The sequence below is a fragment of the Amblyomma americanum genome, chromosome 1 (assembly GCF_052857255.1).
Source record: "Amblyomma americanum isolate KBUSLIRL-KWMA chromosome 1, ASM5285725v1, whole genome shotgun sequence".
Taxonomy (NCBI): Eukaryota; Metazoa; Arthropoda; class Arachnida; order Ixodida; family Ixodidae; genus Amblyomma; species Amblyomma americanum.
In genome coordinates this window covers 272,419,978-272,444,894 of record NC_135497.1, presented here as the reverse complement: position 1 = coordinate 272,444,894, position 24,917 = coordinate 272,419,978, and the positions used below count along the sequence as shown (strand labels likewise).

Here is a 24,917-nt window from a genome sequence, read left to right as displayed (position 1 = left end):
CCTAAAGAAATTAGGATGTCATAGACGAACATTACTGCGGCTCCAAAGGAAACCAGGTTACTAATGTATAAAACCCTAATCTGTCCAATTCTTATCTATGCTTTCTTTGTGGGGATGGTAACAGAGATTATGAAGGTAACAGAGATTAGGAAATCTAAGTCCATCCAAAAGAAATCAGTTCCCTTGATATGTAATAGATATCGCCATAATTTTTTACCCTCATCTGCCTTCAGTCATTACAAATAACTACCCTCGCCAATCCCCCCCCCCCCCCCCCCCCCCTCCCAGCAACTAGAATCGTTGAAATTTCCACACTGTGTCATTCATTTGCAATACCGACTCTCAAGCGACAGGTACATCATGAGTGCGATATAGCACCATCAACAAGAAGTTATCATAATCTTAATCTTTCACCTTACACTACTCGCACTAATGTGTTTAAACTCAGTTTTTTTCTGTGCACTATTGAACATCGGAATACACTGCCCGGTCCATTGGGTTTCCTCTCGATAGACAGATTTATACAGGTCATAGCTGATTTATAATCTATTTACTGTACCAATGCTCCCAATTGGTGTAGTGTTCCCTATGTTTTCAACTTTGGTGTTTTAATTTTTACTACCATGTCTTTTGATTTGAATGTATACCTCCACTGCTGTAATAGCCTCTGTAGGGGCTGCAGTATGTCCAAATAAATAATTAAATAAATCGCTAATACAGCCGCTTTCAATAGCACTTCACCATAGTTTGAGCATGCTTGTTTCCCACGCTGTTTGTTTCCCACATCAGCCAAGTCATATCTTATGCGCACACCTTTCTTAATTGTTCCAGAGCTGGACACATGATCCAGTGTGTTTTTGCTGCCTGTGGATTCCAGACATAGCTAATTTTCCCAACAGCACAATACAGTGCAACAGTCATGACCAGTGGTTGGCATATTGTATACCACAAAAGCCTTGGGTTCTGCAGAGCACTTTTTGGATTTTTTGAGCAGCTGAAGGCATGCATGTCTCAACATTAGGTTTCACAACTTTATTTTTGCACTAATCATGATATAACAGCTCATAGAGATTGATTTCAGTATACAGCCAGTCATTCTTAATAGAATTCTTGCATTTCTTGAGAGGATGTATGGCTATTTGCTTGAACAGCAAGAAAAGGAAGCAGCACGGTGTTCTCTGGCACCTTTTTTAAGCTGTTAGCATTTGCCAACAATAAGTTAAATCAAAACCCCTGGTCATAGCAATGCTCAGACTAACAAGGCACACAAGGTTTCCAAAAAACAGCCTGGAGTTTGTAAAAAGAAGTACGCAGCAAAAGCAATCAGTGCCGTATATGTGAAACCAGAGCAGAATTATAAATAAACAAATATATAAACTATAAACATAAAATAAATAACAACAAAAATTCAAGAGAGCGCACATAAGCAGTAGGCAGAAATAAAAAACCGAATATTTTATTCATATGCTAACACAATGCATCATGAATATCAACAGTTAATTTACGCTTCTTTCTGGTGGGAGCACTCTGTTTTAACTTTGTATCTATGCTTCTGTTCACGAATATGATGTACCCATGCAGACTTGTGTGGCAGCTTAATTTTAAAAATTTCAAGCGGCGGCCTGCGGAACAGAAAATACCTTCCCAGTTTGCCATGCTTTCAACCAGATTATTACACACATTTGGTATGTGGGCACACTACATGAATTCTTGTCTGATGAGGGAATCAATTATCAGCTGAAACAGTCCATTGGTTCCAACTGGAATTCCAACTGGTGTCAAGTGGAACCAATTGGAGTTACTGGGTTTCAAGTGGCAGCAGCTTGTCCAACTAGTCTTGCCAAGTGGCATTAACTGAAACCAATTGGACTTACTGGGTTCTAATTAGCAGCAGCTTGTCCTGCTGGTGTAGGCTACTGATGTTAGCTGGAACCAGTTGTAGTCACCGGGTTACAGTTGGCTGCAGCTTGTTCAACTGTATATCTCGAATTGGTTCTTGAGATTCCTATTGGACATTCCAGTGGGCTACAGAGGTTTGAGGTGGTCGGTGTCATAGCTACATAGTGCTCATTATTCACATGCAACAGTGAACTAAAAAGGTTTCTGTTAGAAAGATATTAGCGGCTTTACCTGCTGAATTGTTTTCATCATTTCCACCACCACCACGGGCGTGAGTATATGAAATAATTTTGCTCAATAGACAAGTGTCACTGGCTTCAGCAGGTGAGTCCCATTAATGGAGTATACAAGTGGAAGTAAATGTGTGTTCTATGGATATGTGTTGAGCTTATGTTCCTTGTGTGTTTGCTCGGCTTCACTTCCCTAACACTCTGCAATTAATTTCCCTCTAAATTGTTGGCGCAAGGCAGAATGTTCCCCAGTGGTCTTAGGAAAAAGATATAACTGGTTCCAGTTGGAACCAATTGGTGTTTGAACTGGCCCCAATTGGAATAATTCCAGTTGGAACCAATGGACTTTTTCTGCTAAGTTTCTTTATATAATATAGACATTCTTCAGAGGTTGCGGCAGACCCTCAGATCAAGAAATCTCTTCACAAGAGTGCTAGCGACACGGTACACAACATTTCCCTATACTTTATGAGGGGCATGTTGTGAAGACCATTGCACTTTATATGAATTGGAGCCTTGCAGCCTGCTGTGGCCTGTGGTTGGTGCGCTGGTTCGTGACAAGAATGTGGAAACAATCTCCAAGCTGATGAAGAATGCATTTGTAATCACTTCGCAGTCTCCTTCAAAAAGGCCAATCCAGATATGTTTTAGAGTGGCGACAGATTGGTGCAGATTGAGTGTCTCATTACACCCCTTTTTTTTTACGAATAATTGCTCAAAAGGTGTGCAAAGGCTCTTGAAGCCATTAACAAGTGAAATGATGAGTAAATTCAATTCCTTTTAGATAGTCTACGGCAGGAGCAAGGCTTTGATTGTAATCTGCCAACCTTTGATGGAGTGCGGATGCTTGTCCAGAGGGCAACCAAAACACCATTGGGCAATCCTATTTAACGGGATACCCAAAGAAGACATGGTGTTTGAAGCCCTCAAACACTGCGTACCACAACCTTTTGCATGGCTATTTCAGGGATGAACTGTTCAGGCTGTCAAAAAGTTACCTGCCCTTTCCGCAAACTCTGCTGTAAATTTGGCATCAACAGGAAGCCCCTGAATGGTGATGAGAGTGAGAAGTGCCACAGACACGGACTTCCTGAACACTTGTGTGGCATACTTAACTCTCATGTCAGCGAAGGGCATCCTGCAAATGCGTTGTTCTTTAGCTTCTTTGCCAATGTGTTTTTAAAGTGTTCAGTTGGTGTGTTCCAATATAGCTCGTGGACAGGATGTATGAACATTGTTGGCAGGCTGACATCGTTCGACTCTTGATCACAGATGACTGCTGTCACCAAATGACCTTTTTGTTTCAAGGCACTGATTTAAATCTAATAGCAGCCTGCATGTTGCAAGAGCTGACGATTCTTTGTGGGCTGCCACAAAGCCTACTGCCTGAATCCAAGCTCTTGATATGCCAGATGCTGCCATAACAAGAGCTGTGTTTGCCATACGAGATGTTGTTGTATTCCCATCATCTATGAAACCAATTACAATATCTTCTGATTGATCACACATCAAATCTCTTTTCAAGGCTATTACACTGAGTAAAAGAAATATGCTTTGTTTTGCAGTGGCCAATCTTTTGTTATTGATTCTAATGCATTCATGGCACCTGGAGTGATACCAGGTTTCATTGGGATGTCTGCCAGGCAGCGCCTCAGCATTGTCACATGTGGCAAATGAAGCATTTCTCTGAATAATCTATAAGATTTTGGGGAATGAAAGAACATACTGAGAGCAAATTACTTTATTTCTTTTTATCAGTGCTCTTTGGATTTTGAAAGAGAGCAGAGCCTGATCTGAAGAAAACGTCTTGTAGCAAATGCGGTTAAAGCTCGTTTAGAGCCTCCTGATGTCTTACTCGCCTTCTCTTGTGCCTTTTTTTTAATCCGGCCAAGTGCTTTTCTGTATCTGTCGCTTCGAGGCTCTTAGTCCGATTAAGGATTTGAGGTGTGCATGCAGATGTCTTCTCCTCCCTCTTCTTTTTGGTGTTACCGGTGCAGGTGTCACCATTGCCTGTCTAACGCTGCCCTTTCTGGCACCACTGAGGCCACTGGGCCAGCTTCAGCTGCAAGAAAATATGAAAGAAAACAAACATACATCTAAAGAAAATAAGGATACAACTCTTGCAATTTATTGGATTTTGTATTAGTTCCTGCTCAGCTATATAAGAGAAATTTACAAAAATGCGACTGTGACACATTGTATTTTCTCATGTGTCTCGTTCAGCTGCTGCGCATTCATTTACACGCACGACATCAAATCTGGTGGTGCTATGTGCAATGCAGACTGTAGAGAGGCATGCCACACCCACCTTCAGCTTAGGCTGCTTTTCTTAGCTCTAGCTGGGGAGTGTTGTAACAAGTGCAGGTGGCAGGGGGAGGAATGCCTCTCTACAATTCAACTGCCTATGCATCACCTGTTTTCATTCACTACTGAACTGGACTTTCCCTTCTCAATCTGCCTGTCTGGCAGTTTAACGCGATAGCTACGCTGTTCTTGTGCATTTCTCTCATCCACTATGCCAGAAAGTTGACGACTGACATTCATGTAAACATGGCTGCGACACAACTGGCATCACCAGTGCTCTATATGTGTTGCATTATCAGCAAATTAAGAACTTTGAATTTACAGCGCTGTGTCTGAACAATGTGTACATTTCATGAAATGCATGAATTATGGAAATAGTGTCAAGAAATAATTTTTGCATTAAAGTTAAACTTATAGACTTATAGACCTGTCAGTATCCATCACAAAAATATCAAGTTGACCGGTCCGCAGTTTTTTATGCAAATGGAAGAAGAGCATTTTGCAATAAATTCTCCTGTTTTGTTGGTGCACTTACCATCATATAATAGAGTGAGAGTCCCATGGTGCTGTTTTGGGCACTCGATCTGATGGGTGTGCTTGGGATAGCACCTGTTGAAAAAGAACAAATACACTGTAGGAGGCTTGAAACCAGGTGTTTCAATGCTTAGGCGTACTTTTCTTAAACTAGCTTTACAGTGTGTGTTTGAAAAAAAAAGTAATGGGGAGGGAACGATAAGATGGGTACAGACAAAAAAAAAGGGGGGGGCGCAAAAGGCGCTGCCTCTCCCATAAAGATCCCGAAGCGCCCTGGGCCTCCCCTTCACCCCACCGGCGGAAGCGCCGCGAAACTGCGAACAAGCCATGACGAACTAGGGGAAACAGTTTCTGAGAGCTCAGGAAAGCAGACATGACAACAAGGCACGAGATAAGAGAGACGTCACGAGATAAGAATACTGCGGAGAGTGCGGTGACCTCCAGTATATGGTCGATCGTGCGCGCTGATAACGAGAAGCGTCAGGGACAGCCGGCTCGGAGAGTTCAGGGAAAGTTACAATGCTTAGAGCAGGCGGCAGGTTGTACCATGTGAAAGCGGTAGCTGGAGCTGCGCCAATACGAAACACCTAAAAAAACAACTCCAACGGCCTTTCTGTATGCAACTCACGGTGCGCTTAATTTCGGCTTTCAGCGCGCCGCGCCAACCTTCTGGCGTTAGTGAGGCCTGCGCGATAATTTTGGATGTGACGATCAGACCGCGGCTGCAGAAAACACGCACGTATTATGTATATTTGCAAGTACTAAATTCCGAAAAAAATTAACCAAACTGAAGACTAATATTGGACCCCTCCTCTGGCGACGTTATAGGGTGCGCAAGTTGGAATCACCATATACAAATTAGGCTTTCAGGACACGAACACCTGAGGGGATTAGCTCTTTAAAGGCAGTAAGATACTTCAGATTAAGCTAGGCAGTGAGGAACACACACACAAATGTAAACAAGCAAAGTAACCAACGCTTCCATGCATAAGATTGTCGGGCTATCTCAGACTGTGCAGCACGGCGCCTTATTTTATCACACGCGCCTTGCAAAATCAATTAAAGCCGCTGCAGTAAAACACACCAGGGGAAATTCGTTGTATTCCATCACCGATTTCAAATCGAAACTGTGAACAGCGACCAAAACAAAGGCCCGAAGGACGCTAACGGTTTCGTGAACTTGTTACGCAAAGAGGGACATAATAGGCAGTCAATTCATAAATACCTGTGGCGGGCAGGAAGTCTGAAAAAGCGTTGTCCACTGTTGCCGGATGTGCTGCACCACTTTGCGCAACAGTGCGAGTTTGCGCTGCTCCCGTGTGTACGTCGCGTCGGCAGCGTCGGAAACGTGAAGTTTAGTTTCTCCTACTTTCGCTCGCGCAGTCGTCTGCAGCTGCCCTGCTCGCGCCGACACTAGCGGCGCGGAAGCGATGCGTCATCTTCGCAAACCATTTCTTTGATGTCTTATTTTTTATTCTTATGACTACTTATAATTTATTTCTTGAGCATGTTTTTATTGTCTGTCATGGTCAAGAAATGTTACTTTTATTAAGCATAACATCAGCAGCGTTTTCCGCCGCTACAAAGATCGCTGCAGTCGTTTCGACCGGGGCGGCACCGACGGCGCGGACGCGCAACTTGCAACATGCTGCCTGATGTCTTTTGGCGATCGCCCGTTGAGCGTCTAGCTGTTAGCTGCTCGTCATAGCCTCTCAGGTGCCTGTTCTGTGCCATCTGATATCTATGGACACGTGCATAGCAAATGGACCACGCTTGCCAGGCTTTCACTATGCTTGCATTTAGCTTCAGATTGGCCTGGGTAGACTTTACCAAGTTCTAGCGGATTTGGGTAGGCGTCAACCTGCAATTTGCGCCAGATCGACTCCTCCTTTTTACTGAGTTTGGGGTCCGCATCTGAGCATTCCTACATAATTAATTATAGCACTGTGTGATTTCTCGGTAGGTGGTCATCCTATTTTTTCCTGACGATAAGTGTTCTGTTCAAGGAGGGGGTCTGAGATTGCCCGGAAAGGTATACGTCGTTTTGCGAGCTCGCTGGCTCCTTCATTTCCCCTGAGGGCTGGTGTGCCGGAGTGCATATTAGTAAAATCTGGCGCTCCAATGGATTGTTTATGAGGATTCAGACCGCCTCAGCTAAGATGCGAACCCCGTTCTAATTATTTATCGCGCTTTTGGACAAAAACGAGAAACGCTTGCACTTCGGTTCGGTGCGCGTCTCACATACTTCGAAATGTGCTCTCGCCTTTGACGCGAACCAGTCGAGGCTGTCGGCGATAATTATCTGTTCGTCAGAGCACCGATCGCAGCTAATATGTCGCTCCTCTATAAGGCATGTATAGTAACACATACATATTCAAGAACACGCATGCGTGCGTGCGTGCCCACGCACAACATGCGCACTCTCTCACACGCACTCTCTCCCTCACGCACACTGAATCTCATTTTACCTGTTTAACAAACACCAACCGCGATGGCTCAGTGGTGAGAGCGCTCGGCTACTGATCCGGAATTCCTGGGGTCGGTGGTGGTGGTGGTAAAAACATTTATTAATTATAGAGAGAGGTGTTGAGGTCCGTGACCTGAAGGGTCACGCCCTTACAACCACTAGGTGGGGATGCCTAGTCAGGCACCCCATTGGCGGTTGCCGCAGCCCGGGCACGCGCGTTAAGGCCCTTTGGGCCTGGAGGGTGCAGCAGCCGGACAGGGTCGCCTCCCAGTCCTCTCGGGTGGGGTTTGGGATAGGGGGTAGGGATGGGGTCTGCTGGCAGGCCCACACCATGTGGTAGGTGTCCGACACCTCCCCACAGTGTGAGCACCGCCCGTCGAATTGAGGATTGAAATGCTTTAGAGTTGCCGGGCACAGCATCGTGTTAGTGAGCAGGCGCAGGAGTACCCGCTCGTTGGCCTTCCCCAGCCCTTTGCAAGGAGTGGGAAGAGTTTGGTGGGTGGATTTGTAGTAATCGCATATTTCCTTAAAAGTGTAAACCGGATTGAAATCGGAGTCCTGGTCATCGTCGGGTCCCGAGGGAAACGCCCGGAGAGAGAGCGCGCGGGCGGCGGCGTCGGCTGCTTCGTTCCCGACCGCGATGGCTGCGTTTAGAGGGAGGCGAATTGCTAAGGCAGCTTGTGCTGTGCGATGTCAGTGCACGTTAAAGATCCTCAGGTGGTCGAAGTTATGCCATAGCCCTCCACTACGGCACCCCTTCATTCACTCCCTCCTTTACCTTTTTCCTTACGGCGCGGCTCGGATGTCGGCCGATATGCGAGACGTACTGCGCCATTTCCTTTCCCCAAAACTAATTTTTAAATTTTCCGTTTAGCCAACGGAAAAATTACGACGACGAAACCGTTGCAATCAACCTGACGGGTGTCGTCACAACTTATATTCGCCCACTGACTCTCGGCCATTACGCCTCTTTAAGTTCCTGATTCCGCTGCATCTAAATTCGGTAAGGTTGCTTTGGGTACCAGGTCACATGGGCTTTCACTTAAATGAGGTTGCAGATTCCTTAGCAAGAGCCTCTCTCAGCGGCCCAATTGTTGCTGTCCTACCATCGTGTGCATATACAGCTGCGGTGAGGTTTCGCAGCTACACGATATTTCAGGAATTTGCTGCCTCGGCTCTTACATCGTCTCCCGAATATCAGCATCTTCTGCATCCTTGGAGTAGCAAAGACTGGCGCTCACGCAGGCTAGAGGTCTCTTTCACGCGCTTGCGTTGCCGGGTTCCCCTTCTAAATTTCTACCTTCACAGATCTGGCCTGGCAGCTTCCCCACTGTGCCCTTTTTGTGCCGAACCTGAGACAATAGATCACTTCCTGCTGTTCTGCCGCCGCTTTTCTCATTTGAGGAAGCGTCTTTTGCAAATTCCATTTCATCAACTGGGCTTGCCTGTGTCTTCCGCGGTTGTTCTTTCCATTGGCGCTTCTTTGCTTGGACGAAGCGACAGGAGTGTGCGCTCTGCTGTGCAAAATTTTCTTCAAGAAACGCAGCGACTCCCATTCTAATTTCTTTTTCCTGATCTCTGTCAGTAAGACATTGCAACATTACAGGCATTGTGTACTATTATGCACATTAAGCAATTGTCCCGTCTTCGATCTCCAAGTTAACTGGACCCCTTTCCTTCCCTCTTCCAATCTATCAGACTACATACTATTTCCATTGCTTTTCCCGTCAAAAATTTCCTGTATCCAGTAATTAACCGCCTGTGTCTTGGCCACTCCCCCGTAGTGGGTATGTGCCAGCAACGTCTGAGGCCTTCCTTCCTTATATTCGCCTCGCGCTGAAAATGAAAAGCCCACTTGCGGCCCTTTTCGAGATTTGAAGGCGCAGGCTTCTTTCATACGCCATTCACCCCGGCGGGCCGACAATGGGAGTCAAAATTACCACCTCCCGCAGCCGAGCCGAGGGCTGTAACTTATGGCCAGGGTCGAAAACCTTCAGATGCATTTCACCCCGGAAAAGACGAGCATCAGGACGGGAGAACTCTTTTACCCATTAACAAAACCGGTCGGTGCACTACGGCACCGACGATGGGGCCCAGCACTTCTCGAATGCGAGGCAAATGCTCTACCACGAGGCCACTGCAGAACAGAACTAGTGCAGGTCAAAGGTAAAAAACGAGATCGGAAAAGAAATCCATAGACACAGCGTTCACTACAAACTGAACGTTTATTAAATCAGAAAATATATAGCTACAAACATTAACATAATTATGCGAATCACCGAACTACAACAGTAAAAAACAGCAAAACAATACACGTCATACAGTGCAATCAAAATTAAGCAAGGAAAATTTTATGCCTTGCCAATGTTCTTCCCACGAGCGGTGGGGCACTAACAATCTACACGCATCGTCGGAAGTAAATCGCAAAATGTTCGTTTCCAGCGCGCCTATCGTACTCGACGTCCTTGATGCCCGAGTGTCGAGCAGCCTCCATGATCACCGAGATGGGCGACGCCAGAAACGCTGCAGGCCGCGATCTTGCGCCACCGCCTTCGGACACTATGCCCAGCCGCCTAGACTGGGTCATGGAACAGCGGTTGCACGGCGGCCAGGCTCAAGGCAACAACGGAGAACACCACGCGATTCTCGGTCATAACGCCGCGAGCAGCTCCTTGCCCAGAACCGTCCTTGCAGTGCCTGGTGGTGTTCTACCGTTGTGCCGTCGCAGAGGAGCGCAGCAGTCTTCGGGATGGAGTCGTGGGCACACTTGCTAGCGTACTGGGCTGTCTGGATGGCCAGCTGGCACGTGGGAAGTGGGATCACGGCTACAGCACCTGTGCCAGCTGGCAGGAAGAGTCTGGTGAGGCGCTGTCGCTGGGCGGCGTCAATGCGACGGTCGTGATGGCCCCAGCCTGGGCACGAGCCATGGCGTTCCTGTTGGCCATGGGAGCCTTGACAGCGTACGCCTGGACGGGCGGCTTGGCTTGCATGGAGCGCCGCAGACTTCGAGAAGCAAGAAGCGCGGGAGCTTCCCTTGAAAAAAAAAAAAACAAAGTCGAAAAATAAAACGCACATACACACAGCTTTGACGTCAAACAGAACTTTTTTTTTTCTAAATAAAACACACACGCATAAAACATGTAACATAAACGTTGAAACCCCCAAGAACCTGGACAAAAACCCAAGTAATACAGCACATACGAACAGAACACGTACGCATTACGAATACTACGTATACTAGGCTTCCTGGAAAACGCGATAGGCATATATGCAGGGCGTATACTTCGTAATTGATCGGGGTGATAGTCAACCGCGTGCCTTGCCAGCCTGCTTTACCGTCTTATGGTGCGGCGGCTCCAAGACGACCGCGGATAGCATCACGGAGTAGTGGATGAAGCCTGCTGAAGCAGCTGCGGAAGCGCAGTGCCTGGTAGTGCTCCGCTGCTGTGCGCCGTCGCAGAAGACGAATGCATTCTTCAGGATGGAGTCGTGGGCACACTTGCTAGCGTACTGGGCTGTCTGGATGAGAAGCTTGCGCAACGGCGGTGAGATCGCCGCTACTAGCCTCTGCTCCCGCTTGTACGATAGGTCTGCCGAAGAACTGTCGCTCAGCGGCGTGAATGCAGCGTTCGTGCCGGACCCAGTCGAGACCATGGCAGTGTCGACAGCGTAAGCCTGGGCGGGAATGGGTTTGGCGTACCGAAGACTTCGCTGAAGATGAAAGCGCAGGCACAAGTCCTGAATGCTCACGAACTGTCCGCGAAACCGTGCACCAAACCAGCGTCGTGTTTTGCGACGTTGACGCTCGAGGAACGTAGCAATGGCCGTGTGTGAGATGAATTGCCACGTCTACTGGCAGCAGTGGTGGCGCCACTCCGCAGGTTGCGGGGATACGTGAATACGTGCAGTGCACAAAATGCATGAAACGCATTGAAGTGTGAACACAATTGATGCATGCATTATATTTTTTGTATGTGTTATGTTTGAAATTACATTTTAGTGATATTGGTATTTTCTTAGCCGTCGTTTAAAAAACACAAAGAAAAATGTAGAACTATCCAGTTAGTTTCGCTTTTAGCTACTTCAGCGCATCTGGTGTCTGAAGCAGACAAGACATGGAGACTGCCGCAGGGTGTGGCGGTGGCAGAATTGTCCGAGGCACTGGGAAATGAAGCTGTTTTGTTATCGCAAGTAGTGGTTCGTATCCTGCTCAAGGAAGGAATTTTATGACCTGGATGCCGTTGCCGTGACAACAATAAGACGTTGGCTCTTCTCCGGCCGCTACGGAAAGAATTGGCGCTGCCGTTTGTATTGGCTGGGCTGTGATGTTTATAGAACTTTTCTTCCCGTGCAGGCGCTTTCTATTCCCCATCTACTTGCTCCTCCATCTCGTCATACCCAACAACGACGGTGCGAATTTTCATTAGCCATTCATGCAGTCTTACACGCGGATGTTGCTGGCAATATCATGTTGCCATGCGTAGCATATTATAAAAAATATCCTTCTCATCTGCCTACGAGACCTAAAGAATCAAATTTTAGGTGTGTGACAAATCCGCTCTAGCGTACTTAAATTTAATTATTTAGACTTTTCTCGCCTCTTGTTCCGGTTTCGATTTCGCGGGTTGTATTTTAAAAGCTATATGAGATATAGAACCGCCGGAAGCCACTTGCTTTCATAAAACACTAGATGGGTTTAGAATAGGGACGGCAAACTTTGCAGCCTCCTATTCGCGCTGGGTGCGGCGTCTTTGTGGAGCGTACTCGCGAGAGATTTAGAATATGAGACCGGAAGGTTCTGAAGGTAGTTTGCTGCTCCCAGCGTCATTTCGGTTGAAAAGTGAAATGCAGAGTAGTAATTCTCGCAAATGTAATTTTTTTTGTGCTTTTATTTACGTCGTCATCAACAAAAACACTAACAAATAACGAACAACATATTACGTGCAACTGTGCAATTCAATAGTTTCAAAGTGAACTTTTTTCAAGGATTATTACCAACCTGTTCGAACATCCCGCACTTTCCGACGCCGATCTCCATGGCAATCAAACAATGCGTTCTCAGTTGAGACAAGTAGATTTGCTTCGTTCATCATTTATTCGCTGCGAACGCAAGACACAGCGAAGTGGCAACGGCAAAGAGCGGCCTCGCTTCGACGGGGGACGCTCATCTTGGCAGCCCCTATCTGGCGAAATAGCTGTCGGCGCTTTTTCGCCGGTTGTGGGTTAGCGCAATGCCTCCTGAGGAAGTTCCTGCGGCGTCAGGGGCTAAGCCTCAAGCAGACAACGCACAATATTTTTGTTACTGCCATTGCAACGAAACGTAGCCATCGCGGAGAGCTCTTCATGAGTTTGCTGCCGTGGTTTGTTTGGCAAATGCCTATCATCAGTGACGCATTGAGGACCGCAGTTGTAACTTATCCAAATGAAATTCTCTGCTGCAGCGTTCCCATTCTTTATTTACTTCAAGTCAGCGTAACATGAAGCCGCAGTCGCACCACTGGACGCGATCTCTGGCCGGCTACAGCTGCAGGAAAAGCGGTTCACCGTTTCGCCCAACATCGAGCGTTGAAGAGTTCGTGGCATCGTGCTGCATGACCGAAAGCATCGTGAGAAGCCTGTGCACACATGCTTATTGCTGCACACGTGCGAATACCAAATGTGGGCTTTGCGGTCCTGACCTGCGAGAGCAATGATCTAGCGGCCAATGCAATCATTCTGGGAGGTCATTTGCAAAATTTCCTGAAAGCACTGTAAACAAACCACTGCGGCAGAAATGGACGCAGCTGTGAATTCAATATGTACAGTACAATAAACATAGCTTCAAGTTCTCGAAAATTCTTGTATCTGCAGTGAGAGACGATTTCCGCCGGCTTCATCCCAACTGCACATGGCTTCTTCTAACGTGATAGCGTTAATGCTGCCGTTGTACACAAAATGCAAGTGTACTTTGGTGCCTTATAATGGTTTGCACTCCTGTGGTTTTCGGCTGCATTAGACATTCTACGAGAAATTTGCGTGTGCTTAAACTTGGGGATGGACATGTACGAGGAATTCCGTGCGACAGGCTTGATATGGAGGCGTCCCTGCTCACCCAACGCAAGAAAGTTCAGTCTGTGTTTCACTTTTTCAGCGCTGCGATTTTGTGCGTACGTATATACATAATTTGCATCTGTACAGCTTTTGTCTTATTCTGCCTCTGCTTTTTAGGAACATTTTTTTTTATCAGAGACCGATGTGGGGTCAGACTGGAATGTTGGCACGGTTTGTGCATCTACATTTCAAAGCGCTTGTGAAGGTTATTTTTCGGGTCCGTGTAGCAGTCTTAAAACTGGCAACGATTCTTAAAGGCAATATTTTTGTCTAACGCCGAAATTACAAAAAAGTGCCTAATTTTAGCGATTGTTTTGTCAGAGGAAATGCGCCCCAGTAGCGGCTTAGGCAGCCTTGCCATCACGATCACTTCCGCTAATGGGAATGCCCACGTCGTCTCCGCCCAAGTGACTGGCGGAGAAGTACGCCTTATCCTTTTCTTATGTCAACTATAAGAGGGTCAACATTCTGAAAATTTCCCCAGCAGTCATGTCTTCGCGTACTCTCAGCTGAGATATGCGCAAAAGGGTACATTTTGAGCAAATTGCCAAAATGCTATTGTTGCTTCCATTAACAGCACGTTTTTCATCCACAGAGTGGTGGTGCTGTTGCCATTCTCCGTCAGGATCAGTCTTATCTCTTTGTTTTCGTACTTGCAGATAGGTCCTCAGCAGTCTAAATAAACAAGCACGCAAGTCTCGCCTGCTGTTTTTGTTCTTAATGGTTCGTTTACAAGTCATTTTGTAAATGCGCACATGGCGCTCAGTTCGGCGACGTTATTATTCTAGCCACAGGGTGTAATCGTTTTCTTTCCTTGTTTTTTTCAGGAAAAGAAAAATGATGAGTATCACCGCCTCGCGGAGCAGGCGACAAAAAATACGACGCCACATTGCTTTGCTGCAACATTTTTCTACGCGCCTAAACGATGATGCGGGAAGGTTATTTATTATTCAATCGGCACAGCAGAGGTCCGTGACGTAATTGAAGGCGTTAGAACTTTAAGTAGCGCCTGCTGTACAGATCTCTCCCTAAATATAAGCATTGTCGACACCTTGCTTGCCCCTTGGGGACATCAGCCGTGCCTGGGGGTCTGGTTATGATTCGGTTTAGGATATAGTTCTACATCAAGCGCTGCTGATCTTGTGGCCCTTAGGGAAGCTATTCGGTACATCTGTGGGTAAACACCATAAGTGTGGCGTATATTCCCCGACTCAAAATGTGCGCTTCAATTTTAGGATGTTTCCTACGCCACACCGCTCGCCAATCTATGGCACTAGACATCACTGAGCTGCTTTCATCTCCTCAAGAAAGGCCACCTTATAGTGCTACAGTGGATCCCTGGGCACTGCGGGCTGGATGGAAATGATAGGGCCGATGGTGAAGCAAAGAACGCCCTCAGCAATGGCCTTGCTCTAGAACGGGCGCCATTTAGCTTTGGAACTTCCTTAGGAGGGCGACAGCGAGATACTGGGCCCAGCTGGACGCTCGGCGCATCCGCCTTAAACCGCTAGATCCGGCAATGGCATTTTTTGTTCCGCGTGGAATTCCGCGCCCTCATGCATGCTCGCTGCATAGACTCCGTTTAGAGGTAGCTTTCACGCGCAAGTACTTACATTTGATTCGACTATCAGACTCTCCAGACTGCTCAATGTGTGCCATAACTAAGACTGTGAAGCACGTGCTAGTGGTGCGCCCAGTATATGTGCGCGGAAGGCTAACTTTGGCCGCCTCCTTGAAGCGTTTCGACAGCAGGCCACTCTCGGAGGACTTACTGTTGGGTGTTCGGCCACAGAGCTGGAAAGCTTTGCAGGAAATGTGGGCGTTTTTACGCTTCTTGCGAGCCACGTGCCTCGACTCGCGATTGCGATTCCAACAAATTTCTCTGCGTATGCTTTCATTTCTCTTCTCATCACATCGTCGCCTATCACGACCTTATTTCTTTTCCTCTTCCCCTTTTTCAGTGCTGAGTAGCAGGCCATATCTTTCCGGTAGACCCTTCTGCATTTATAATCAATAAACTCATCTATCTTATCCATCGGTATTTCTGCACAGGCAGCCAAGTATAGTAGCCAGTGACCTTTGGTGTTATCGCTGAAGTGATTTGTGTCCTTTCGCAGCCAGGACTAAAGACATTGGGATCCTTTGTCCCAGTTCCATGGCTTGACACTGTATGCGCGGGGTAAAATTTCCTTATGCTGCCACGAAATAGTTTGTACGCCCGCCGTCATAAGGTGTATGAAACGTGAGCTCGGGCAAGGAATTCAATATTTTTGCTCTCAGAGCACCCTGCCTGATATTTAATAGTGCGCTGTGTAGCTGCATATATATATATATATATATATATATATATATATATATATATATATATATATATATATCAGGCAAAAATACTTCTTTGCACGGTCAGCAGTAGTGACTAAACAGAGACCAACGTTTGAAACAATGTATTTGACGTTTCGGCCGTGGGACGGCCTTCATCAGAACGTCATTCTGATATATATATATATATATATATATATATATATATATGAAGGGAGCTAACAGTCACCGAAACCAAGGTGCATAGGGGAATGTTATGTTTATTATTTTTTAATCTGTAGTGCTAATCAGTGGGTTAATAATACTTCGATTAATCTATCGCTTAAAGAAAATTACTTATAAAGCAGCAGAAAAAACAACCATGCCGCCGGTGGGATCCGAACCCACGACCTCCGAATATCGCGTCCGGTGCTCTTATCAACTGAGCTACGGCGACGGCTGTCCAATCTGCTGCTCTCGTGTGTATTTATGTTTACTTTCGTGTGTATTTATGTTTATTATGTTTTCTCCACTCCTGTAAAAGCCCTTCTTGGGCTGACAGTATCAATAAACAAACAAACAAACAAACATATGTCAGGCGCTCATCATACCCAGCAGCCTGATGGCCACATAGTTGACGCCGAAGCCGGTGGACTCGATGTCCTCGTCGGTAGACCTCAACAGCGCCGTGAGTGCGGGCACTATGGGCAGGAAGGTGAAGAAGAGGGCGATGAAAATGGCCCCCGCGTAGACGAAGACCAGGGAGCAGTCGGAGACGCACGGGTCCCGCTTGGCCACGTATAGCACAGGGTGTCGTTATCCAGCTGCTTGTGCAGCGTAGACGCGTTGACGCACGCCCACTGCGTGTAGAGCTGAGCGCAGACAACGCACGCTGCAGAAAGGCTGCTGTAGGTTTAACGGAGAACTGCACGTCAGGCCTAAAGCACGATCAAAAATAAGCATTGTGGGTTTCTCAGTAGGCACAGGCCACTACCCACCGCGGGTTCGAGCTTCGCGCGAGCCAAGGGCCCCGATCAGCCGTCACCACACGCACCCTGGGGCACCGCTGCGGCGGCGTTCAACCTCTGCAGAGAGGAGAGCGGCTCGCCGCAAGAAACAGGCCTCCAAGTTCACAAAGGAGACGTTTATTGACGCCGTCCTCCAGCGGTACATACACACACTCAACAGTCACCCCGTCCCGGGGCGCGCTCAGAGCAAGGCTCCGGTGCGCGCTCGGGGCAACAAGAGAAATGCGCGCCGCTAGCACGCCGCTGCAGGAGATTGTCCCCGCGGCAGTGCTGTGATCTCTCGTGTAGGCCGTTGGGCCGTTTGCGAGAGAGAGTGGGCAGTCAACGCAAGGTGCGCCTGTCAGAGGTCGTTGGACCCCTGGACAGGCTCGAGCCGCGGTGGATCGAGGACCCACGCAGGCGAGCTCGAGTATGAACTGGTCCGAACGGCAGAGGCCGGCCCGGACGAACAGTAACGTACGCACCTTACGCTGTCTCGGAGGGGTCTCTCTCTCTCTGGGCCCCGATCGGACGGTCGCGCGACCACCCCAAACGGGTCCCGAATTCCCGCCAAAAGTCACCAATGGCAAAGGCCCTTGGGAAGCCGGGGGCGGAGCTGCGGCCGAATGACAGCGATTAGCCACCAGCCGTCTCTCCGCCGCCCGAGGCGGGAGAAAGGGAAAGAGAGCGACGCGGGATGCCGCGCAGACGCCACGGCGGGAATCTAGCAGGCTTCCCACAGCATCCACCTATGATTTCACGCTCGTTTAGAGAAACAAGTGTAAACTAAGATCTAATGTACAGACCTGAGCAAAAGTGGTATACAACGCGCAGCCGCCGGCGCAGCTCTGGAAAGTGCATTGCAACGCCATCTAGCAACATCTATCTGGGATCGAGACAATCGTGGTGGTGCCCCATTTCATCTACAAGAATGCCAGTTAGCTCGGCTCGATGCGTCGAGCTCCTTCTCCCCTAAACGGTCCGACGCGATAAAGGTCACGTGGGTAGCGTTTTCTTATATTTTTTTCAGTTCGAGGTCGAGATACTGCAAAGGCAACCGGCGCATGACCGGCGCTCGCCCCGCTGCGATATCGTTAGAGTAATGGCCATTCGCGTGACGCTAAGTCCATGAACAAAAGGCCATGTTTGTGCCGTGCAATTTTAACTCAACATTAGTAGGTACGGTACTGCTGCGGCAGCGCTCTTCATTTCACCGAACAGTAGCGGGACACACCGAAAGGAGCCATCTGACATGCCTGCAGACAAGATGGGTTCCCCTTGAGCTATCCTGACCGGCTGCGTAGTGTATACCAGTTTTTCTCACGACTGTACAATAATCGCCAACCCACTGTATTCATAATGATCGCCAACCCACTGTATTCACAGTCAAGAACGACATCCCTATCCTGGAATAGCACCTTCGGTACCACTCGGTAACTGTGTCTATGCCTGACAGTGGTGGCAGGACGAGTCGATTGAGGACCATCTGCATGTGTTCAGCCGGGCGACTCGTACAGCACAAGCCGTCGGAGCACTGAACTCACCCGCCCACCCGCAGTTACAGCAAAGCTCACCCCTTCAATCAGTAAACAGTTTTCCGACTCGAATCGACTCACCTTGGTCTTGTCGAATCGTTTCTCGTCCGCACAGCCTGCGATGCAGGGCGAGTAGTAGGCGAAGTTGTTACTTCCGCAGACTGGGTCGTACATGACGCTGGTGCAGTTGCAGTGCGCATTGCGGCCACTCTCCAGATCGGCAAAGGTGCACGAGCCGCGCCATAGGGGTCAGTTCTCGCACTCCGATGGCGCGGAAAAGGTACAGTACATGTGCGCGCGATGAGTGACACTCCTCGTTAAGTTCAATTCGACACCGTTTCAGGGACATATCGATCTTGGATTACTAACCTCTTCTAGCCTGAATTTAAGTGCAGGGTCCCAAAGATTCCATGAGCTCAGATAAAACTTTTTCAAGGCCGGTAGCTCATCGGCCTATGTAGACCTTTCTGACGTCGTCATCGCAATAGTGCTCGCGAGACTACTATGTGCTCGCATGTTCTGGGAAGCAGCATTGGAGCATAGTAATGAAGTACTTGATCGGGAAGTTTTACTGAAGCACGAAGCAGCAAAGCGAACGCGAAGGCGATGCCTTAGGTTGAAAATATCTATTGCCCCTTGTGACTCTGGACCACAGCAGGTGAGCACGGGAGTTTTCAGTTACCGCACAGCTCGGGCTTATTGCAGACACGGTTTGGCCCGGAGAAAAACGCTTTAAAAGCGCTCCCCTTAAAGCAAAAAGCAAATTCCAACTCCATCTACTCGTTAGCCTATTGAACAAACGGCAAGAAATTTGCTATTATCGAATTTTAGCACAGGGAAGAAGTACTAGCGTGGACTTATATCAGATTACCGGATTCTTGCAACGCGCGCGCAGTGGCAGGTACGTGGCCAGGTGAGGCGCACCTAGCCGCAACTGCTCGCCTTTTTGTGGATGCTCCGTTAACGCAGTCGTTACGGAGCACGTGACATCATCGTCATGGTTGCTCCGTTTTCAGTAGTCGCGTTAGCGTGTTCTCTCCCTCCCTCTTTTTCGTGTTCGTCTGTTCTCATGTTCTAATCGAACGGTAAGTGGCAACATTTGCACACGGACGAATAGGAATTTGCCCTCCCCAATATTATTGGTACGTAATGGCTGCGTTTTTAAGGCTTTAAGATTCTAAGCTGGCATAACGACTCAAAAAGAACTAAACCCCGATATTTTTATCAATGCGTTAGGACCGTAATCGGGAAAAAAATATGTCGTCGGTCACATAATTCTCAGGATCAGAAGTGACGTCACCATACGGGAAGCGACAGCTATACGTTTAGATGTATCTGCTTTGCGTCCTTATGGCCAACTCTGGACACCTTCAGGGAAATATCTAACCAGCAGTATATATGACACGAAGAGATGTGTGGTTGCGTGTGTACAGACGTGTTCACGGACACCTATAGGTCTCCGCAAACACAACCATGGAAGAATGACACAGAACACTATGTAAAGGCGTCAACAGCTTATAATGTTATTGCGCCGCCAACACATAAGGTAAATGAGTGCCCCTGTGAATTTTTTAAATTTTCATTTCATTCTACGCTTCGTCACGCTAGTCCTAACATGCGTTTGTGTGAGAAGCTTCCGCGTTCATTTCAAACAAATATGTGCCCAAGTTTGATACATGTGGCTTGTTTAAGCCCATAACTGCCTACCATAGCACATATACGCAGGAAAATACGAGGGAAAATATGTAATATCGAGACCTACACGGTACGACCCGTAGCAGTTAACGTCACTCCCGAGACTCCACGAAAATTAGAATCTTCAACGCAATATCGATATATTCTAAGGTGCGCGAATTATATTGTGTACCGCTGTCTAAACAACAACTGCTGCAAAACTAACCACGTGGTGACTAATAAGACTGGCATAACCAGCATGTCGCACCACGCCAAGCACAAGAAATGCATAGCCAGACAGGCTGAGCTGCATATGCATGCTCTTGCACCCGGCGGGCTAGTGCGGTTGGCGAGCGTGCTCTGGTTGTTGTCGCTGGAGTGCATGAAGACGAACAGCGTGAACCAGGGCACCAACGAGAGGATGACGCAGTAGCGCACGATGGTCGGCGACTTGGCGTTCAGCTTCCTGGTGATGACGTAGCCGCCCAGCAGAGTGCCGCCGCAGGCGCTGGGCACGGCGCCTACATGGGGTGGGGGCGCCAAATGCGCAGGCGAGAATGCAGCGATTACCGATTCGGTAGTGCCCTGAAGGAGCTCTGGCTGCATCATCCCATCCACACACTCTAAGCCACACAGACATAAATGTATTTAGTCTCTTGGGGAGTATAGCTGCGTTCTCATCGCCATCAGTTGCTCTGAGGGAACGATGCTGATGTCTCGTAAAAACGCAGCAGATAGTCCCCAAAGGACCAGTGACTGCACTCCTTTTGGGTTTTATGGACGCCCCCAGTGCATCACTCCCTAACGGCATAGCGGTTATCAGTTAGTCCCCCTCGGACTTCGTCTGGAGGGCTGCGTGCTCCAGTTTGTCCCAATTTGATGGCTGGCAGAGCACGTTTGATAATATATGTTTCTTTTGGTTGACACTATAATACGTCGCGTTCATAGCAGTCTTTATTATATACATCCTCTCATATTACGCGACAAGAGGTCCACATTCAATGTTTTTTTTTTTTTCACAATCGCGGTACTTCTTTCAATGTGCTAAAAGAGGGCTCTTCAAGTACCCTTTTATCGTTCGGTGCAAATGTGTCGAATATTCCGAACTTTTCGAATAGCGAATAGAATATCCTCCTACCCGCTGAAAATCATACATTACAGGTGAAAAACTATTGTAACCGAATCGAATATGCCCTCAAATTATCGGATAGTTTTCGATTAACTGGCCACGAAGACCGAATAAGGCGCGCCGTAGATTTCTTCGACGACTGTTTCGAAATTAGGTCCCCCACAAAGCACGCTGCCGCGATCGGTATGCGCCGGATGGAGGTTTCAGCGCCGCGATGCGTTCCATTCGTGGTCACAATGCTTATACATAGCCTCCAATGCTGGTAAGTGCGGCGGTGCCCAGGTAGGTTTATCGAACTCTGCCTTGATGCCCGATGTCACAAGCCATGACCCATACGTAGCTCTTGCTCCTCCCATCTACTGAGACGTGACGCTAGTTTATTCGCTGTCGTGACCAGTAGCGAAATTGTAATTTTTTTATCCGTATCATATGACTGTGTTGCGTAGATCAAGTGGAGGTGAGTGCTGAGTCTTTTTGAAGCGAAAAGTTTCACTACGCGGGTCAGAGCCGAGCTTCGCGTTAGCCGAACTAGTGACTTATGCGCATGCGCGAAAACGAGTGGCGTCACGCACCACGCAGGTGGTCGCTCCTCGCCGCTGCCGACGCCGCCGCCGCCGACTGTGTTGCCTGACCTTTCGGCGCAGCCGCGCGCTACTGCACATGTGCGTCATGTGCATGCGCAAGGAGGCTATATAATGCGCTTGCCAGGGAATAGGCGTGCGCACTAGACATGGAAGGGAAGGAGAGTGCGGCTGCTGCTAGACTACGCAGAAAAGCTGAGAAACTAAATTCGTCCGATCCAGAAGTACTCGCTTGGGAGTTGGCTGCACAACAGCCAAAAAATCATAAAGCCAAAGCTAAACGTGCAGCCGAAACGCCTGAACAACGGGAAATACGCCTTGCTAAACGACTTCGGAGAGAAGCCTAAAAGCGTGTCTTGGCCGCATCTTCAGCGAGCAGCAGCCAATTAAGCGAGTGAGGAAGAGGAAACAAGAGAGTCAGAAGAGGAAAATCCCAAGACTGGCCGTTACAACGACCACGTGGAACGACTCAGTGAAAGTGCGAGTGGGACTCATTCGGGCTATAGATAAGCAATGTATACAATAGCAGCTAAGCTACGAAGCATAACCATGACGTGAAACCATTGCAAGCATAGCTGAAGATTTTCGCTTGTATATCCAGGCTTAACCAGAGTTAGCCCTTTCCTAATTTTTTACAGCTGGAGCTATAACTTCATAAGTTTTAGCGCCGTATATCGCAGCGCAGCGCAGGTCAAATGACGCTTGGACGCAGAAACGCCCAGGTTGAATGCAGGGACCCAACTTCCACAACTTTTTCTTGCTTAAAACAAAAACAATGTTCCAATTAAACGTCCAGAAATAAGTGCCATCGAATTGTATAGTGTGGCTTACTGTTTTTAATATTTTGATTATTTTTACTAGGAAAACCTCACTCTGCAATTGATGGCTGAATGTACATCGAAGAGCAAATTTTCTCAACTGTAGAAATTCTTCTTATACGGCTTAAGTTTCTGATCTGTAAGGATTTTTAACGGCTTCTTTGCCTTCCAGACAATTTAGAAAAATATTTGTAGTGACTGTGGGAACATCAGATTTGATATGAAATTTCACAATCCCTTATTTCTGTAGTTTGATTGTTCGCATTTTTCGTAAAAGAAATAAAACAAATTCATTTCAATTGACTGTATATAAAAGCGCTAAGTCGTTTATTTACACATAATGTTTCATAGTTCTGCGTGAAATGTTCCAATTTTTTACTCATTTTTTTATTCTAAGACTAGGTTTTGCTAACAATTGAAAAGTTAAATTGACCATGAAATGATTTTGATGGTCATATTCAAAGGCGTCGAATACAAGGCCGAAAAGAGGGGGGGGGGGTGCCTCGAGCACCCGCGGGGCTGTGACTCCCCGAATATTGAGCGATGGGGTCAGGGAGCGGCAAGACTTCTTTCATACGGTTTTGGAGAAATTGACTGAAGAACTACAGTTGCCTAAAAGTCAGAAGAACAGCAGTGTTTCTTACAGAAGAAAAGGTTAAAATCTGTTTAATTTTTTTTAGTTTTAGCTTTTTGTTTAAATTTTATTACTGCCCAGTGGTTGCTACAAGGAGTTTGCAATGAGTTTTACTTGAATTGCTAGCTTGTTGTGGCAATGTTTGTGCTTTCCCGTGTATGCTCACTTCGACTAAGGACATTATGCATGTCTAGCAAGAGTTTACGTGTTCTATACTTTCTTTTGTTATCTTAAAAACCATGGGGTCTTTCTTTTTAGCATATTTGCTCGACTAGAGACAAATACAACTGGTTTACATATATAAGCTCTCTGCCTGCGTATATGTCGTGCCGAAGAGCACTGCACAGGGCCCTGAGGAAACGGAGACAACGGGTGCTGAATGCACCCTCCCCCCACTCCCCCCCCCCCCCCCCCCGCAAAAAAAAAAAAACTTTGTCCTTATGAGTATTCGAGCCCAATTTAAAAGCTCTGCAGGGGCCCCATAATTTACAAATTTGTAAAAAAATCACTGCTAACAGTAGCTCGCAACAAATTAGGGCGAAACCTCACCGCTCGACACCGTGTCATTATTGGGGTAGATGATACCACCACCCTTTAGCCGCATTTACGGTGACCAACTTGCGCTGACTTCCTGCCCTTGTAGGAGGCTAACATCCTGAATTTTTTGGACATAAAAACAGAACGAGCTATTCCTTCCTCACGTTTCACAAAACGATATAGTTCAACTTATAGGTATATCCGGCTGTCGTGCCGTGATTCACTTTCGTGCAGGGATCCAGAATGTTGACAATAATGAGTTTGGGCGAAGACGCCGATAGAGCACCAAATAGCGCAATCCAGGTTTAGCCTGAACAAAAACTAATAAATCTACTTGTGATTCATGATTTGTCCGCTTCATGTTAGATCTCTGGCAATCATTATTATTATTATTATTATTGTTGTTGTTGTTGTTGTTGTTGTTGTTGTTGTTGTTGTTGTTGAGAGCCCTACTAGTGCCGGAGATCTAACATGAAGCGGACAAAGCATGAATCACTCTGATAATGCCCCCAACCCCCCTGCTTGAAGAGAGACCACTATGACAAAGAGCGCATTACAACACGATAGCGCTCTGAGTGAAATGGGCAAAATCAGGAGTACGTATATTCTTGTAGATCAGCATCCTTTCGGCGTCAGAAGAGGTCTCTGAGCAATGCGCCGCAAACGTACCTATGAGGCCGGAGGCCTGTGAAGAGGATATGCCGAACATGGCGATGAAGATCTTCGTCGCAAATCCAGTCAGCCCTGACGCCACCATGGCTGAAACGAAGACGTGAGGAAATCTGATTTTTAACTAAAAGGGACGCAAGTTTATAGGTTTTAAAACGTTCTGCAGCGTGAAAGAATGTATCGTCGTACAGTAAAGCGCACTATAGTCGGATACAACTTAAGTCTGCAGTGAAGCTCCGCCCACATTCAGGGCCTCGCACAGAATTCCTCCGCGAGTTGTCCACTGTTAAAAATTTTTGTTACCTAAACAAGAAGCCAATCACAGCAAAAACATTTTAAGCTCTAAAATTGTGATAAATGGCTCGCTTAATAAAGTCAAACATTAAAAAGCTGATTTCGTTTACTGTTGTGACTGGCTAATATAGTAATATACAACACGCCATGGGCCATGGCCCAGCGTTAACAGCTGTTGTTTTAAGTTCTATCATAATGCAGAATACTTGTCCCTGCA

At 47.3% G+C, this 24,917-nt stretch overlaps 2 protein-coding genes across 16 annotated transcripts in view; one reads left to right on the top strand and one right to left on the bottom strand.

The window, feature by feature from the left end:
• LOC144115083 (uncharacterized) overlaps positions 1-24,917 on the top strand; it is a 263,914-nt gene that overhangs the window by 131,562 nt on the left and 107,435 nt on the right. The window lies entirely within an intron of this gene.
• LOC144115081 (solute carrier organic anion transporter family member 4A1-like) overlaps positions 9,641-24,917 on the bottom strand; it is a 79,578-nt gene continuing 64,301 nt past the window's right edge. The window contains exons 4-6 of the mRNA XM_077649221.1: positions 24,407-24,496; positions 16,434-20,559; positions 9,641-10,467 (exon numbers count right to left, since the gene is read on the bottom strand). Of these exons, the coding sequence (XP_077505347.1) occupies positions 20,219-20,559; positions 24,407-24,496 (431 nt within the window). The 3' untranslated portion in view covers positions 9,641-10,467; positions 16,434-20,218. The remainder of the gene's footprint in view (positions 10,468-16,433; positions 20,560-24,406; positions 24,497-24,917) is intronic.